The sequence below is a fragment of the Microtus oregoni genome, unplaced genomic scaffold (assembly GCF_018167655.1).
Source record: "Microtus oregoni isolate MIOR12 unplaced genomic scaffold, Mior012 000033F_ref0000390, whole genome shotgun sequence".
NCBI lineage: Eukaryota > Metazoa > Chordata > Mammalia > Rodentia > Cricetidae > Microtus > Microtus oregoni.
Genome location: NW_024543092.1, coordinates 16,895,497 through 16,913,673, shown reverse-complemented (window position 1 = coordinate 16,913,673; position 18,177 = coordinate 16,895,497). Strand labels below are relative to the sequence as shown.

General features: G+C 43.2%; 1 protein-coding gene across 4 annotated transcripts in view; it reads right to left on the bottom strand.

Moving 5' to 3' along the window:
* The window catches only part of Tulp4 (TUB like protein 4), a 164,383-nt gene that overhangs the window by 15,706 nt on the left and 130,500 nt on the right, over positions 1-18,177 (bottom strand). For all 4 annotated transcript variants that reach the window (XM_041679985.1, XM_041679987.1, XM_041679986.1 and 1 more), the window contains 5 exons: positions 14,876-15,100; positions 13,644-13,878; positions 4,572-4,716; positions 1,876-2,020; positions 97-190 (listed from right to left, as the gene is read on the bottom strand). In XM_041679985.1, the coding sequence (XP_041535919.1) occupies positions 97-190; positions 1,876-2,020; positions 4,572-4,716; positions 13,644-13,878; positions 14,876-15,100 (844 nt within the window). The remainder of the gene's footprint in view (positions 1-96; positions 191-1,875; positions 2,021-4,571; positions 4,717-13,643; positions 13,879-14,875; positions 15,101-18,177) is intronic.

Here is an 18,177-nt window from a genome sequence, read left to right as displayed (position 1 = left end):
TAAGAGCTCATTTTCTAATCTAAGCGGTCACAGGCGGAAACTCTAAGTTTTATTGATTTCTGAAGAAGGCAGTAAGAAAATGGAATGAGTCTTTACCTGCACCAAGGTTGGTTGGCAGGAACGCAGCCAAGCCCACAATCTTAAATTTGGTTCCCCAGATATTGGATGTGACCTGAGCAAGATAGTTGTGCTGTGGGGAGAAGAGGGAAAAAAAGAAAGAATCTCAGTCTGTTTTCATATTGTCTGTTGTTCACTTAGCACCGAGTGCTAACACGAAAAGTGCTGTAAGCAGACACTGACAGAAATAGGAGAGATTAACTACAGCACAATGGGCTCCCATGTCCAGTGGTGGTCCACTGCGCTGGGAGCGAGTGCACACTGTTCCACCATGTTCATGTGTTCAGTTTGAAGGGGTCATCAGCAGCTAGAGAGACGGTTCAGCAGTTAAGACCATGTGCTGCTCTTGCAAAGGACTGGGGTTCCATTCCCAGCACCCACATCAGGTGACTCACAACCACTTCTAACTCCAATTCCAGGGGATCTGGCCTCAATGCGTGCATGTATGCACCTGGTGCACATAAATGCATACAAGCACATATAAATATATAAATGAATATATCTTTATAAAAATTATTAAAGGGCTGGGGGTGTAGGTCCACCCAGAATGCATGAAGCCCTTGGTTGATTTCCACCACTACACAAACATGGCCTAGCCATATAAACCTGTGATCCCACCATGGTGAGGTTAAGCTGAGAGGATCAGAAGTTCAAGGTCATCTTGCCTACACAACAAGTTTGAGGTTACCCTGGGCTAGAGGAGACCCTGTTTTTAAAAAAAAAATTATTTTTTAAAGGCCATCAAAGTTCAGAATAGTGATATATGTCTGTAGTTCCAACTAGTGAGGAGGATGACGTAGAAATCTGAGGCCAGCCTGGACAAAATAGCATGGCTTCATCTCAAAAAAAAAGTAAGAAAATAAAAGTAGGAATGGAGGACTGTATTCTCAGCAATTGGGAGGCTGAGACAGGTGTCTACTGAGTTCCAGATCAGTCTGGGTTGCTAGCAATAGCTAAAACAAACAAATTAATTAATTAAAGCAGAGATTAATAACAACTTAATATAAAATAATGAAAACATAACCTAAAATAAAATAAATAAAACTTTAAAGGTAAAAAGACCACCAAAGTGATGGAATATAATTTTGTTCATTTCTCCTTTTTTATCATTGATAGATTCTGCAGATGTCAGTTGAACTGAAACAATTATGTCCTTAAATCTCTCAATTATTCAATTTAAAATGAAGAACATTTTAAAAAGTCACTGCTATGCTCAAGGTGGGTGTAAGTAAAATACAGATGGGAAGAAGACAGCTTTTGGAGGAACTTATGACCTAAGGACGGATAATATGGCCATCCCTGGTTTGTATACAAAGGGTCTGAAGACCATCAGAAGGGGGTTAGACACCACATCTGCTGGCTGGGCCAGAGCAGAAGCCTTCACAGAGAAGGCACAAACTGACTTAGGGACAAACTGAGTGGGAGTAAAATAAGGAGACGGAGAGGTGACTCAGGGCACAAAGGTTGAAGAAGGCGGGCAAGGCCAGACTGTGAGACTATGGCCAGCATTCTCTTCCTACAACTGAGGTGTTACTGCAGGGCTAGGAGGCAGAAGTGAAGAGGGAGTGGATCTCAGTCAGAGTTACCCAGGAGGAAGAGTCCAATAACAGAAAGGTACATGGAACAGGGCCACACAGTGTGCATGCAGATGTAGCAATGAGCAAGACAGGCAAGTTGGGAAGGACAGTGGTGCTTCCAGGTAGCCTGATTAAGTTATAGACAGTGTTGGAGGTGTCACTGTCAGCTATGCACTTCTACCTGACTGATGTCTTCAAAAGGAAACTCTCGCCGAGTCAGGCTGGGTGAGCCCATGGAGGGTTTGCGCATGGGCAATCGGGGAGACCGAGAAATCTCTTGAGCAGCCCGGGGCAGCTTGGGTGACTTGCGGGCCTCAATGCTGATCCTGTGGAAACAAGGCCAGAAGAGTGAGACAGGCACAGAGGGATGCATCTTAATCTAGAACTCTTCTTTCTCTTGATACTCAGCTGTTGATGTTGGCTCTCAATGCTCAAGGCCCTAATTTCCAAAGCACTCTTGGTTTTGATTTAGGAAAGAATGCCAACTAAATACTAAGTAATATATACAGAGATCAGACTAAGTGATTCATCTGTAAGAGCCTAGAGAGTGAACATTCACTAGCTTATTGACTTACAGTATGTTTAGAGGTCCACATGCCTTCTGCCACAGGTCTGCAGAATCAGCCCCGGGAAAATGGCAGGAGGAAGACTGTTTTTCATCCTATGATCACTGCGAGTTATAAAATTCCTTGTATGTCAGCTTGAATTTTAGCAGATTATTTAACACTGACACCTATAATATTTAAGTCAAATAACTGAATCCAAAGTTTCTCTATTGCCTCTGATTCCATGTTCTCTCTCTACTCCTTTGTCCACAATGTAAAGACACAGGTGTTTAACCCCAGTCTACTCAAGAGATGGAGCTATGGAACAACTCTGGTGAGGTTATCATGTCCTGTGAGGAAGGCACATGAAGCACCAGAAATACACTGTTTTCAAATTAGGTAAGATACTTCAGGCTCCAGAGAGATGGGAAGATGAGGGGTGGAGTAGCATGCTAAGACTATCAGCTTATCTGCTGTGCAGAAGGACCTCCAGGGAGAAGAGAACAACAAAAGGAAAAACCCGTCACAAAGATATTTATAGACAAGATGTATGGCAAATGATCTCTCTGCTTAGGAAGTGGAAAAAGCCAAACACAATACTACAAGTTCATAATTTTACATGCAGTTTAAACAAACTTTAGATGAAGAAAAAAAAATCAATGAATCACATTACTGGGGAATCTGGATAGTAAAAATAATTGTTTTCTCTTCATTCATGTCATATTCAAATGTTAGCTTGGCTATAAGGCAGATCTGAGATTTAGTGTGAAAACTCTTAATTTTAAAGCTACAGGAAGGAGGCTCATGGTCTTAGGATGGACAAAGATTTCTTAAGAGCAACACTGACTACAAGTGAACCTCATATACTGGACTATCTAGCAAAATGTGTATCTGACATGGAGTCCTCTCCATGTTACAACTCAATAAAAAATCCAATAAAAAATTAAGGAAAAATCCAATCAGACACTTCACCAAAAAGGCAGCTGACACCCACAGGGTAAGTGCTCAGCTCAGCATCATCATTCCCTAGAGATACCATAGTTAAACTCGGAGGTCAGCACCACTACTCATCCACCAGAATGGATAAAACTTTCCTAAAGTGACAACAGAGCCAGAAGTGAGATCAGGAACTGCTGGAATTCTTAAACACTGATGCAGAAATTTAATTTGATACACTCACCTTGTAATGCTACTTGGCAGTTTCCACTGAGGTTTAAAATGTATTTAACTCATGACCCTGTAACTCCTTCCTAAGTATATATGCAAGAGAAATGAGTGCATATCTCCCAAAAGATTTGCACAAAAATGTTTATAATGGATTTATTCATCACAGTCCCAGATTAGGGACTATCAAATATCCATCGATTGGTAAAGTGGCATGTTGTTATAGTAGAATAATCCTACAATGTGATTTAAAATAAAAAAAAGCTAACAACTGATATCCATGATACTGTGCTGAGGGGGAAAAAAACGCTAAATAAATAGTACCTATATTCATATTAAATTCAACAGTAAAAAAAAAAAACTATAGCAACAGAAATCATACTGAATGCAAGAAACACAAAAAACCTTTCAGGATGATTGGGCATGTCCTTTATCTTGAACTGGTGGGGACACACCGGTGATCAATTGCCCAGTGAACCAGCTGTTTAAAAGATGGGCATCTGGCTATGTGTAGGGTAGTATGCTAATCACACTCTGAGGCTGCATGCTGTCTCAGAACTGTAAACAAGCAAGAGTCTGTCCACTACCACCCACAGCAAAGTGTTGTCTGTCCAGTCACATAGCCATGACAGCAAGAGGAAGAAGATGATGCTCTTCCAGATGGTGACACCAGCTCTTCTGCTTTCAGACAGCGTTACAGACACAGAACCTGGCATTCTCTTCAATACAACATGTTTACTACAAAACATTGTTTTGTGAAACAGGAAGGGAAAACAACCTGGGAAGCAAAGGCTGTTCTAAGTCACCTACCCTCAGTGACCTAGGAAGACCTAGTAAAGTCTTGAGGCCTTAGCATACGTCCTTCCTATCCCGGAGGAGAAAGGTGGGCAGGAAGGAAGGAAAGCTGTAATTATTCCAGACAGAATCGTACAGAATGAAGAGGGATGAGAACACAAAAGCGAAGTTGATCTTGCTGCTGGGCAAGTGTGAACTTCCTTTCCCTTCCTCTTCTCAACATAGTCAGGTTCATTTCGACAGAAAAGGTTCTAGAATTGTGCATCAGTCTAGACCTAAGAGACTTCAGAATGCTTATTACAATCAGTTTCAATGGAACCACCAAGTCATGCCACATTGGAGGCATAACAAAGAGATGCATACTGTTTGTTACCTTGGAAGTTTGGGCGATTTGCTAGCTCTGGAAATTTTGGGAGACTTCTTGGCAGCCCAATCATCACTCAGTTCAATGTCACTGGAGTCCGAGCAGTTGCAGCTGTCAATCACAGTAGAAATCAAGCTGTTTCCATAGATCTCATCTGTAAGAAACCAATTATCAGGTGTAAGCAGCTGTTACTGCTACATAGGATAGGCTGACTTTATTGGCTTCATCATTATTACAGAGGGTGAAATAGAAAGAAAACAGTCTTTTTCCTTATACATTTTTATGCTCTTTTCTGAGCAGAAGTAGACAATTTCTACAACTGTTGTTAAAAATGGGTGATATTTTAGTGTCCCAGAAATATACAAAACTGTTCTTTATGTCAAAAACTAAAAATAAAAAATTTACAATTGAGCCTCAGAACACTGAGGTGACTACCTACTTAGGCTTGTGCCAACTTTCAACTAGACTAGAAAACTAGGTTGAGGGCTTGGCCACAGACTTACTGGAACCTGCGTCTGACCTGGGAAGGCCTGACCAATCCAGGGCTGCAGGAACTACCATCTTGCTGAGTTGAGTTCATGGCAAGGTCTCTGGGAAGATCTGTCTAGAATAATTCTGAAACTGCCATAGGCTATCTAGGGCCTGAAGATTCCAGGTAGTACAGCTGACCTTGTCAGAGAATTGAAAGGGAGACTCTGGGCAGTGAGAACTTGCTCTATGGATATTTCATATGGAATCCACTGCTGGTAGCCTTGCTAGTTGGCCAGCAGAAGGAATATTAGAGGCCCAAAGCAGAGGGTAAGACAGAAGGCAGAGCGGGCCAAGCGAGTAGACGCCCCTCCACCAGAAGTCTCTTGCTCATCCCACCACCCCACATTCTCAAATTTCTATTTGCCACCCAATTCCCAGTTTCACTTTATACCTCCTTTAACGTTAGTACCCATTCTTCAAAATTTGTTGTGCTGACAAAATTTCATGCTCCGAAGAGCCTCAGCAAGTAATCAAATTGCAACATTCAAAAATAATGAAATAATTCAGAGGAAATGACGTGATGCCAACATTTAAGACAGATGCTGACATTTCAAAGGATGAGTTTGTTAACTCAAGCTTATCACTGAGTTTCTGAGTAGAGGGGTAACAGGTGAGCAGGGGCGAGCCTCTCTGTAACAGAAAGAGTTTTGCCTGTAACTAAAAAAAGACATCGGTGCCCTGTCCATGTCACCTGTAACCCCATTTTAAAGCTATTTACCAAAGCAGGGGCACATACCTTGTATCTAGCAAGCCACAGGGCTGTGTCAGAACCTGACCACATGAAAAGGTCTAGACCATACACAATGAACAGTGCTTTCTATGATTTAATGTACTAGTCACTGGACCAAAGGATGCTTAGCCATGACTCCAACCAGAGGCAGGTTCAGGGAATGGCTGTGTGTGTGTGAACTACACTTACACTTAGGGAAATAAGTCACACATCACTCACCCATATTCCTCTCCCTGTTAGAGTTTCTGTCCCTAATTTTATTTCTCTTTTGCTCATAACTACTTTTCAACTGTATCTCCCCAGCTAGTAGGTAAGCCACACAGGAATAAAAGCTGACTGTCATGCCTGCTATGGGATTTGGTGAAGCTTACAGAAAAGATAAATAAGGTTAAACCACATGTTTCCAGAAATTCTGTAGCATTAATTCATCATGTAAGCTGTGACACAAACATCCAAGGTGTGGAGAAATGTGAACTGGAGTTGGTCTTTGAGAAATCAAAGACAACCAAAATATGCAACCTGAATTAGGTGTCTGGGCAGACAGACAGGCCAGTCAGTAAAGTGCTAGGCTGCAAACATGAGGACCTAAGTTTGACCCCTAGCACCCAAGTAAGAGGCAAGGTGTGCTATGTGTGTGCAATCCCAGCCCTGGGAAGGTAGAGACAGGATGATCCCTGGGGTTCAGTAGCCAGACAATTTGATCTAATTGGCAAGCATCAGATTTCAGTGAGAGAAGGTAGTCTCCAAAGCCAGGGTGGATAGATGGCTCCTGAAGGACACTTCTGCTTTTCACATGCATGAGCACACATATGTACCCTCCAAAAGAATCTTCTCCAAAACTTATTTTAAAGAAGGGGGAAGACTTAACTGGGGAGGGGGATTTTCAGATGAGAGGGTAAAAAAGAGGGAAAATGAGGGGGAGGGGACAAACAAGACCAGGGATATTTTAAAAAACCACAAGGAAACCTACTATTTTCTAAGCTTTCTATATATCTATATATAATTTAATTGGAATTACCTCCAACAAATGGGAATCTGCTTTGTTGGGCTCCCACACCTCTTACTTCCTCGTTTTCCAATTGGTAAGATTGTCTACCATACGGTAGTCCTACTTGTCACCTACTGATCAAACATAATTTGTCTGGTTTCGTAGTCACACCCACTTTTGATTTACTTGACATTTAGATAAGGCACTGGACTTCAGAGTTGGTGCAGAAATAACTTGAAGGCTTTCCACTGGGTTTTGCATGGGCAGATACATAAATTTTGAACAGCCCATGTGAAGAATGTCATGAATCTGAATTGTGTCCCCTCAAAGTTCTACTTGCCATGCATCTTTATTTGGAGGCAAGATTTTTAAGGGATAATTAAGGTTTAATAAGGTCTTAAGGCTGGAGTCCTAACCACACAGGATTGGGACTGGTGAATTTAGAATAAGAAGAGATGCCTCAATGTGGGCACTCTGAGGAAAGGCTGTGTAAGTGTAGCAAGAAGGCAGTCCTCTTCATTAATAATATCCACAACAGCTCAAAAAATGGCATTAGTGCTTACTCTACCTGTTGATTATTAAAAATAGTTAAATAAGTACATTTAAAGTGTAAAGACTTTGGGGGCAAACCTTACAAAAATAAAATGATATCCGCGTAGGAAAGGATCACAATAAAAACTATGGTTCTATGATGTGGGAAGGTCATTGGTTAATTAATAAAGAAACTGCTTGGCCTGATAGGTCAGAACATAGGTGGATGGAGTAGACAGAATAGAATGCTGGGAAGAAGAGAAGTGAGCCAGACGCCATGCCGCTCCTCTCCAGGGCAGATGCGATGAAGCTACAGCCCAAGATGGACGTACACTAGAATCCTTTCCAGTAAGCCACCAGCTCGTGGTGCTACACAGATTATTAGATATGGGTTAAGCAAGATATGAGAGTTAGGCAAGAAGAGGCTAGATATAATGGGCCAAGCAGTGTTTAAATGAATACAGTTTGCGTGTTGTTATTTCGGGGCATAAGCTAGCCAGGCGGCCAGGAGCTGTGCTGCAGGAACGCAGCCTACAGCTCCTTCTACAGTTCTACAAAATACAGAATTAATAAAAACTAACTTTAAAAGCTGAATAATCAATTTTATATAGTATTATTTTTTTATCAAAGCCAGACCAAGAGTTTCTTTGCCATTTTAATTCAGTATTTCTCAAGGAGGTGTTCACAGTGCCTCACCATTGGCTGCTGATGAAAACTGAACCCTTTTACTGAAAGCTAAGAGTATTAGTATCAGGAAAATACCAAAGTCCAGTTTTAGTTCTTAATATTTTCGTAATGCCTCAGTATATCAGCTCTTCAGTCTTTCCAATCTATGGATTGAAGCTCTCCTTTTCCCTTCAGAATTTCATGTGAGTATAATGCATTTTGATAATATAAATTCTTCATTCCCTCCAACTTCTACTGGTCCTAATCTCAAATTCATGCGCACACACACACACCACACCCTTTCCCTGGGTATGTATGTGTGCGCACACACACACACATATATCCCTACATCCAGTTAGAGCTGTCCATAAACATGTGGGTGCAGACTTGCCTCTTGAACATGGGCAATCTACCAAGCAGCTCACCCCTGAAAACACAAACACGGGCCTAGAAAGTTCGTTCAATGGCTAAGAGCACTTTTGCTATTGCTGAGGACTTAGGTTTAATTCCCACCACCCACACTGTAGTTTGAAATTATCCACAACTTTAGTTCTAGGTGATCCAACCACTTTTCTGACCTCTATGGGCACTAGGCACCCACATGGTTCACATGCATACATACAGGTAAAACACTCATACACATACAATAAATAAATTTAAACAAAATTTTAAAAAGACAATGGATGTTCTCTCCTGTAGAAGTTGTCAACTGCCTTTAGCTCCTTAACTCAGGATGCAGCCTTTTGAACCGTCACCGTCCATACAAACATGTTGATTTGTATGGTAGACAGGAGAGTTCGGTGACTCCTAGATTTTTCTGTCCCCTCTTCCACAATGTTCTCTAAGTCCTGGAATAGAAGTTGTTTATAGATGTACAGAGGGATAGGCACTGTGCTGGTTGGTCTCTGTGAACTTGACACAATCCTGGGAAGAATGAATCTTAGCTGTCTATCAGACTGCTTGCAGCAAGCCTGTAGTACACTTTTCTGATTAATGACTGATAGAGGTGGGCTCCCATCCCATCCCATCCCATAGAAAGTTCTGGTATTTGAGTTGTTTAAGAAAGCCAGATGAACAAGCCATGGAAAGCAAGCCAGAAAACAGCACTCCTCTGTGGCCTCTGCCTCAGTCCCTGCCTCTAGGTGTCTTCCCCAATTTCCCTTCATAATGGACTGTGTGGGGACATGTAAGCTGAAATGAACCCTTTCCTCTCTTCTTAGTAAACTATTTTATTGCTGGAAAGAAACACCATGACTGAAGCAACTTATAAAGGAAGGGGCTTAATTGGAGGCTTGCTTATAGTTTCAGAGGGTTAACCCATCACCGTCATAGTGGGGAGCATGGTGGCAGGCAGGCATGGTACTGGAGCAGTAGCCGAGAACTCTACATCTGTATTCAAAGGCAGCAAGTGAGGAGAGAGACAGAAAGAGACATGCCCAGTGGCACACCTCCTTCAACAAGGTCCTAACGGCTTAACCCTTCACAAACAGTTCCAAACCTATGGGGCCATTCTCATTCAAACCACCACACTCGCAAAGGTGCTTTCAGTCATGGTCTTTTACCACAGCAGTAGAAACACTAGGGATACTACCACCCCACAGCCACTTATTCTTTACATGCTGACGAGCTGTTGTTCTCTTATATCTCCAATCACTGCAAAAATAAACTTCTCTGAGGAGGAGTGAGAGCTGAATATGCTGTGAGTCTAAGCATAAACATTTAGAAGGCAGTTGAATACTGTATAAATTCAACCAAACAACAGTAGTGAATTCTCCTCTAAGGTCTATCACCTCGCCAGCCTCAGGTTCCTGGTGAAGTTTACAATATCAAAGCTGTGTTTCTTCCTCCTGAGCAAGCCTCAAGTCCAATCAGGCACCTATTGGTTACCTCCAAGACATTAGTGCCATGTGTTGGCATATCTTGAGGGGCCAGTTGTTACTGTTAATTGCAGGATTTACAGCCACCCTTGGTTGCTTGCACAGCACCTAACACCATGTACAATGGCCATCAGGGACAATGTTTGCAAATCAGCACCAGCTTGAGTTCTGTAAGTCCTGTTACTGAAGTGTGTAGTGTCTTCAGCAATACAGTCTTGCCCTTAAGTTCTGGCAGGAAAACAAGAACAGCAGCAACTGGGGAGTCTCTCAGAACCCCATCCAGACTACTTGAAGGGAGGTGCCCAAGCCTAGTGCTGGGGTTTTATGTTAGATTTCAAGCATTGAGAGTAATCCTCTTAGTTTGGTATCCTTTACTAAGGCCCCCTTGGAGTTCAGCATCATCCTGACAGTTGCAGGTGTGGATGCTGTCCTCTAGACTCTCACTAAGGTGCAGGTGGAATCTGTTGACATCAAAGAAGCAGCCCTGCTGGTCTCTGAATCACCTCTGAGAGCATTTCTGACTTTTGAAGGCAGGGTAAACCACAAGCCAATACTGCTAACTATCTTGACTGGTGAATCCCCATTTCATTCGTCAACGTCCCTTTAGCTCAGATTGGCAGTGCCTCTCCGCTTTTATAAACTTCTTCATTCACAGGAAATGACAGCCCTGCCATGGCTCTAGCTTTCTCTTCCAAATGTGTTTTCTTATTTCTCGCAATACGAAAAGGGTGGGAATTTTTTAAAAATCTTCAAATTCTTGATCCCAAAGGGTTAAAAATGACTTTCTGAGGTGACCTCATTCCTTTAGTCCACTACTATCAACAGTCCAGAGGAAACAGGTCACTTCTTCAACCATCTGATGACAACTGTCCTCAGTAAAATATCATCGTATCAAAGTACCCCTTCCACACAACATAGGGCAAACTCCGGCCAAATTCCTTGCATTCTGTAAAAGCTTTTTCTCTAGCTTTCAACGACATGCTTATTTACCCAGTACTTGAACATCTCCATTTCCATTCTCTGTGTATTTTTTTGCAGTAGCAGACATACCCACCTCAGTTTCAGAATTTACTCATCAAGAATCTTTCCACCAGAAATTGGTTTAGACCATTATGGAGGCTTAGACGCTCCAGGATGAAGATGTCACCACAGCTGGTGTCTGAGGTAAGTTTTTTCAGGCTTGTAGATTGTAGCCAGACTCTTAGTGTTCAGAGTTCCTTTCCATAGTGTGTGTGTTTAGAAAAACTGCTCTATCCCCTTTTTAATTCTAAAAATTATATTATTTTATGTGTATGTGTGAGGGCATGTGTATGTCATGGTGTGCCCGTGGAGGTCAGAGGAAAATGGGAGGGAGTCAGTTCTTTTTTTCTACAGCGTAGTGTTCCAAAAGATCACACTCAAGTTGTCAGGCTTGGAGGCAGGCATCCTCACTTCCTGAGTTATTTCCTGGTACTCCCACCCTCTTCTTATGAGGACACAATTTAATCCCAGGACTCAGGAGGCAAGCAAATGTCTGTGAGTTTGATGCCAGCCTGGTCTAAGAGAACTAGTTCCAGGACAGGCTCCAAAGCTACAAAGAAACCCTGTCTCAAAAAAACAAAACAAAACAAAACCTCCCAAGGAACCCAGGTCCCACAGCAGACTTCAACAGTTATTATAAGAGTGAGTTCAGAACTCACAGTTAAATATACCTATCAGATGGCCCAAGGGCCATATCTTGAGAAATAACGCTGTGCAGTCTAGGAAGGGTTAACTAGCTTCTTGTAATGAGACAGTCCTGGCTTTTCAAAGTTACAAATCACCTCCATCCTCTGAGCTACTTTATATATACCATTTATTTGCCAATTAGTCATACTGTGCCTTGTGACACAGCTTCTATTTCTGTCATGAGGTGTTTGAATCTGATGAACTTTTCAAGTGCTTAAATTGTCTTGTGCTCTAGGAGGGTTCACAGGGACTCAAGTATCATATAAAGTGGGCACTGACTTGGTGTTGTATTATTTACTTTATAACTTTTAATTATGAAATTATTAAGATAAGGCCGGGCGGTGGTGGAGCATGCTTTTAACCCCAGCACTCAGGAGGCAGAGGCAGGTGGATCTCTGTGAGTTGGAGGCCAGCTTGGTCTACGGAGTGAGTTCCAAGATAGGCACCAAAGCTATACAGAGAAGCCCTGTCTTGGAAAAAAAAATATAAGATAAAATACTTCATTTCTCATTTCTCAAAGAAGTGTTAGCAACTGAGCACTCTGTATTTGGATTGAGCTGGCAGTATGAACATGAAAGAAAATCAGCCAGGATGCAAGTAAGTCTGGTCTTGGGAGACTGCAGACCCTTCTGCAGAGGAATCCAGACACATGGGGGAGAAAAACAAGCCCTTCACTCAAGAGACCTTAATATTCAGTCTCAGCCTGAGTTCTTAGAGCTGTGCCTCGTGAAGGTCCCTGGGCGAGAAATGCAGAGTGAGAGGGACGCAGGCTCTGAGGTTCCTGGCCCCTCCCTGCGCCCTCCATCAGTCCACTATCCTCCCGAAGCCACTTGTGCAGCTTTCCCTTCCTGTACTTTCTGACTGCATGCCCTCAGTTCTTCTACCTGTTCCCTCTTCTGTTGGTACCAGTTGACCATGCAAGTCCGAAGTCAGGACTAATGATGAACAAATGCCTTTGCAAACTTTATTATTTTTTTGACTTTTGATTTTATATGGGAACACTAGTAAAAAACGCTGCCATGGATGCTGTGATAATGTCCAACCAACACGGTTGTAAATACTGGCAGTGCCAAGGGAGGCTTAGGGTGAAGAAGACCACTTGCTTTAGGAATTAGAAAGACCTTGCTTCAGAGACACAACTGGAACAGTGAAATGGCACTAGCAAGTGGTGAATATTAACTAATGAAACAAATCCAATCAATGTAAACAATCTTGTCTCAAGGCCTGGCACTTTGGAATATAAAGATGACCCGTTCCCTCCTCCAGGGCAAGCAGGATCCTGGGAATGATGACTGCAGTGTGCCAAGCAGAACACTGACAAGAGATGGACACCGAGGTCAGTGCTATGCGTTCTGTGGCTGTGTTCACAGGGAGGAGGCAGAATCTGTAAGCTAGCAGGTGTATGGACATTTGGCTGGCAACTAATTGGCACAAAGCCCCACAGTCCCTTCCTGTGGGGGTCTTAGCCTGGGATCCTGAAGAGAGGCCCCTTTAGCATGTCTAAGCACTGTTGCCCAAGGGGACTTCTACAAGAACAGAATGTTGTTTCATTCTGGAACTAATGGATCAGAAAGAAACTTTCACTAGAACCTAACTGAAAGCAAAACAGTGCAACAGAGGCAAAAGCATAGGGCTGAGGTGGATTGAAGGTTTGAAAAGCTGGATTCTGACACCCTTCTGGGAAGGCAGGCAGAGACTTAATGTTTCTATTTCCCCAGTACTCCACTAAGGTACTCAATGGACACTTCACCCAGTGACTGTGAGAGGGTCTACACTCAGTGCTAGAGGACTACACCAGCAGCTTTCCTTGGCACGGGAGTAGACTCTTGTTCTCCCTGATACCCATGGAATGCTGTGAAAACCTTCCAACAAGGGCATTTAGACAACTGTCCACTTAGGTGGGAATCAGGAAATGGAGCAGCTATGAGAATGTTCACACCAGCCAGCATGAGAGCATTTCTCAGAAACAGGTATTCTCAGTGCATGGCTCTAAGAGTGTGATATTCCACACCACAAAAGAAGGGCTGCAGTCCCTGCAGCAAGGGACCCACCTGATTTGCTGTCTGTCCGAGGGTCCATGATGACAAACTCTGGCCGCAGCTTGCTGATGCGCCTCCCTTTGAGAATGGGCACGAGCCCTCCCAGGTATTCAAGGTAGAGTGTGTAGCAAGGCCCACCGACCTCTGGGTCATCTTCTGTACGCTTCATGGTACAGTGCAGCCGCTCATTGCCAGCTGAGGGGTAGCTGACAAAGTCTCGCATATTGTTGGGGTCTGGAATTGGGGGCTAGAGGCAAGACAGAGGAGGAAAAAGCAGATCTGGGATTCCAGAAAGTACAGAGCAGACTACTGGCTTCTGTCACAGCTACTCTTGCAGAGTAGAGGCCATGCAGAGGTCAACTCTCTGCTGTATAATGGTGATTCAGAACTGTGAGGCTTCTAAACAATAAATAAGCCGGAGTCCCATGTTGGACAATGAACTGCAACAACCTGTGACAGCATGGACATCTATTTTTCTGATTTAATACACAAGAGTTGAGAACTGCTGATATACTATCGATATTGTAAGGTAATTTAGATAAGAGAACCACGAGACTCTAAAACTCTGGTTCACTAGGAGAAGAGTGATCAGTAAGTCTACCTAGAGACAGAATATGGAAAGGTCCTAGGGTATAAAGGTATAGTCACAGAAAGCTTCATGTGAACAGAGACTGGCAGATCTACTTCACATGCTGCCTCTACAGGGGTATTTTCTGGGTGGTAGTCTGTATAGGAGATGGCTGGGAGCGGCAGTATGTGGGAGGAACACAAGCCTGAGAACTGGTCTGAGACCAATCCTGACTAGTCTCATAACTAGCTACGTAACAAGCTACTTCCCTGATATGAATTTGTTTCCTGATTTATCAAGTGGAAACAATGATGTTAGTCTGTGGGAAGTCAAGACTAAACAAAACAGGTCTTCATGAAGTACTTGGTATACTGTCAGGTACTAAGTAAACTGCTCCTTTGATCATCAGGATGACATACTAATCAAGCTGGCCATGAGAAAGGAAGCCAGTCACATAAAGCAAACCTCATGGGGACACTAACAGGAAGGCCAGCCAAGCAGGCTGCAGACAAAATAAGGACATGCTGGTTTCTGCAAAGTGAATGCAGCCAGCCCCAGGCAATCTCATGGGGAAACAGAGAAGCCTCTGTGCCACCTCTGCTACCTGCAGTAGCTCTCCAGTCTCTGGTAGAAAGGCTAGGAGGAAGGAAGAAGGGAAAGGGTGGGAAGACTCTACCTTGATGGTGGGAATGAAGGCAGTGGATAGGTAGGAACAGAGTCGAGGGGGCAAGGTCAGCTTGCTGACATCCTTATCTTCTCGAAGGGTGCTGGCAATGGCCTGCTGGCACAGCAGCTGGAGGCTGGACACTCGGTGTTCTACACGAACCACGTACAGAGCTGGTCCTGAGGCCATAAGCAGCCGGGAGTCACGATGGCCCCAACAGATGGATATGATGGGGCGCTGCCGGAAAAAGAGGTGGGTCAGTTATTGTTTCAGCAAAATTAAGTCATTTGACAGTTTGGAAGAATTTTTTTGTTTTGTTTAAAGCATAGCTCTGTATGAACCGGTTGCTAAGAGCAGGGGCAATGGTCTCAGGGCACACTCACCTATACTTCTTACCATAGTGCTGATCATTTGGATCCTCAAAGTACCCAGTGATGCGCCAATGAATTAGAAGGTGATGAAGAGGTAAATCACACGACCTTTTTTCCAATCAATTTCCCCAAAAAACAGCACTTCAAGGTCAAATTAACAATGTATGTGGGGCTCACAGTCCTGAAACGTGGGACTAATCGCAGCTCTAAGCCTTCTACATTTTGAGTCAAATAGGAATGCTGTGAAGATTTAAGAGAAGGTAGAACCATGGTCTTCTGGGACCCATTAAGGCTACAACTCAGGAATTAGGTCACTGCTCTTCTCAACTATCCTCAAAGCAACGGGCCAGGAATGGCAAGCAGACTTCTCTTTGGAAAAGAGAGAGTTGGGGAAGCAGAGTTCCTAGGGAAGACTCTCGGGGTTTATAAGGATCTTCTCTGAAAACTCAAGCTGCAATCCGAATATGCATATGTTACAAACTTCTTGTACTGAAATAAATCTCAAACTCAAGATTATTATCTAAGCACAAGTATTACATAACCTGAGCAAGGCAGAAAGAGATGAAGGGCGGTGACAGAGAAACTGAGATTTGTTCATGCTGATCCATGCAGATAAGAGTGCTAACTTAATGAGGTCTCTAGGGGTTTCAGAGATCACAAGTGGAGTGTCAGATCTTTTATATCAATGACAGACAGGAACAGAATTTTCACAACACTTTAGTGGCAAACATCAAGATAAAAGGAACACATAAAGACAATTCCTTAAAATAGCCCCTAGGGTCAGCTAATCCTGGTTTCAGGTTCAAAGCAAAATGCAAGGCTGAAGATATTTATCTTGTACATTTATCCACGAGGCTGGATCACAGCTCCCCAACCAAGGATGATCATGCATTTATTAGCTATGGATCCAGGAATTCAAATCTGAGGACTTCTAGAACATTTCAAGCTATGCTTCTACAATGAGATGATTCTACAGAGGGTGGACTAGTGGAACCCTTCAGCAAGGCATGATCACTGATACAGCAGACCAACACTGTGTGTGTGTGTGTGTGTGTGTGTGTGTGTGTGTGATCATTAACTTCTGCAGCTACAAATTAGGGTAGAGGCTCTAGTAGCACCAGACTTTTATTTACTTAGTTGGTGGTGTTGGGGAGTCGTGCTGTGGAGGCACATGATGACTGAACTAAATCCCTAGCCCTCAGGCTTCTTTTTAAAGACACCTGCTTACCCTTTACCTTTGCACCCTATACCCACCCGGCATAGCATTCCTAATTTAGTGCTTAAGTCATGATATCCAGTCCTCTACTTGTACAACCTGACACACCTGCCATCTTTCCTGCAGTTTCCACTCCTTTTTGATAGATGAATGGATCTGCTAGGCCAGCAGTACAGGGACTGCAGAAGGCAGACTCCTGCCCTCTCTCCTCCTAGTTCTGCTTTCCATGGAACTATTTCTGTATAATGGCTGATTATATTCAGATATAAAGTTATCCTAAACACGTATCTCTTTTCTTTATACCAGGAATTTACACTACTAATCCAGACTTTCAGCTAAATGTGAAGTTTCAATCGCCATCCATTTTAAAGGAAGCACATCTTCAGACCCCACTATAGTCACAATAAGTACTCCTGTGAACTGTCTCAGTCCTCTCAACTGTCACACAGGCACTCCTGGTCCTGTTAAAACCCGAGGACAGAGAAATCAGGAGGGCTAGGCAATTAGTTCCAGCTAATAAATGGGAGAACTACAACTCATGGCCCAACCCAATAAATGGTGCTTACTACAAGTGGCCACCGCTCCTAAGTACTGGTGTCCCGATACAACGGACAGTCTTAAGACTGTGTACTGCCTCACTCAGAAAATCAGCTACCTGTCATTTTGTCGATTATGAAACCCCATTCTCACCCTAGTCCATTTAGGTCAAGGCTATTTTACTGAAGAAACAACAATAACAAAACATGTTTACAGAAGAGATGACAGGACAGGAGAGACAGGCTTCACAGACAGCACTGACAATGAGCTAGTTTTGCATGGCAGGAAAGAATCCACAGGCTGGGTGGGATACAAGCAAGAATGCACCACCAAGGAGGATGAGCAGATCAACAGGAAAAAGCAGAACTTTTGCACAGTAAGGGAAGATGGTGTTGCTTCAAGCTGGGCATCAAAGGGAAAATCAGAAAATCAAGGAAAATGTGGCCCTTGGCTTGAAGAAAGTAAGACAGTAAAGTAATAAATACATGCCAAAGACATTCCACACTATAAGAGTTTAAGGAAAAGAAGGTCATAAAGCTTTGGGCAGATTTAAAAGAGCATGTTATCTAGTAGGTGTTAGGGATAGATTTCTTTGAACTGAGAAAGCTGAGCAAGACATTCTCTATCCAGGGAACAGAAGGCTGGGCAGACATGTATTCAAAGACAGAATCATGGGATATGTCTCAAGCTGAATTTGCAAATATTCAATTAAGTACAGAAGTCTTATGAATTTAGAAATACTGAAAAACTTCCCATCTTCTCCTGCCTGCCTGCTATGCACACATTTGAATGTGTCCCCAGATGCTAAATTAACCCTCATAGTTAAATGACATGGCTGTTATTTGGACGTAAGACCTTTGAGGGACCTGGGGTTAGAACTGGTCATGAAGTGAGGCTGCAGGAAGGCACTGGCTAAGAGGGGAAGGGACTCCAGCTGCTGTGCTCGTTCTGTCCTGTGTGGTGCCCTCTGCCATATTTTGATGACATCAAGGCCCTCACCAGATACTACAGTGACCCTCCTAAACTCCTTATACCAGGTATCAGTGTTTCTGACTCTAGGAAGGGGAAGGAAACAGCACCACTGGCTCTGCTTTAAAAGCTCTCGGCTTCCATGTGGATTTCCTCTCAGTTTATTTTGCTCCCAAGGACTCCTGTATTCTACTTCCATCTGTGCTTTTTTTTTTTTAATA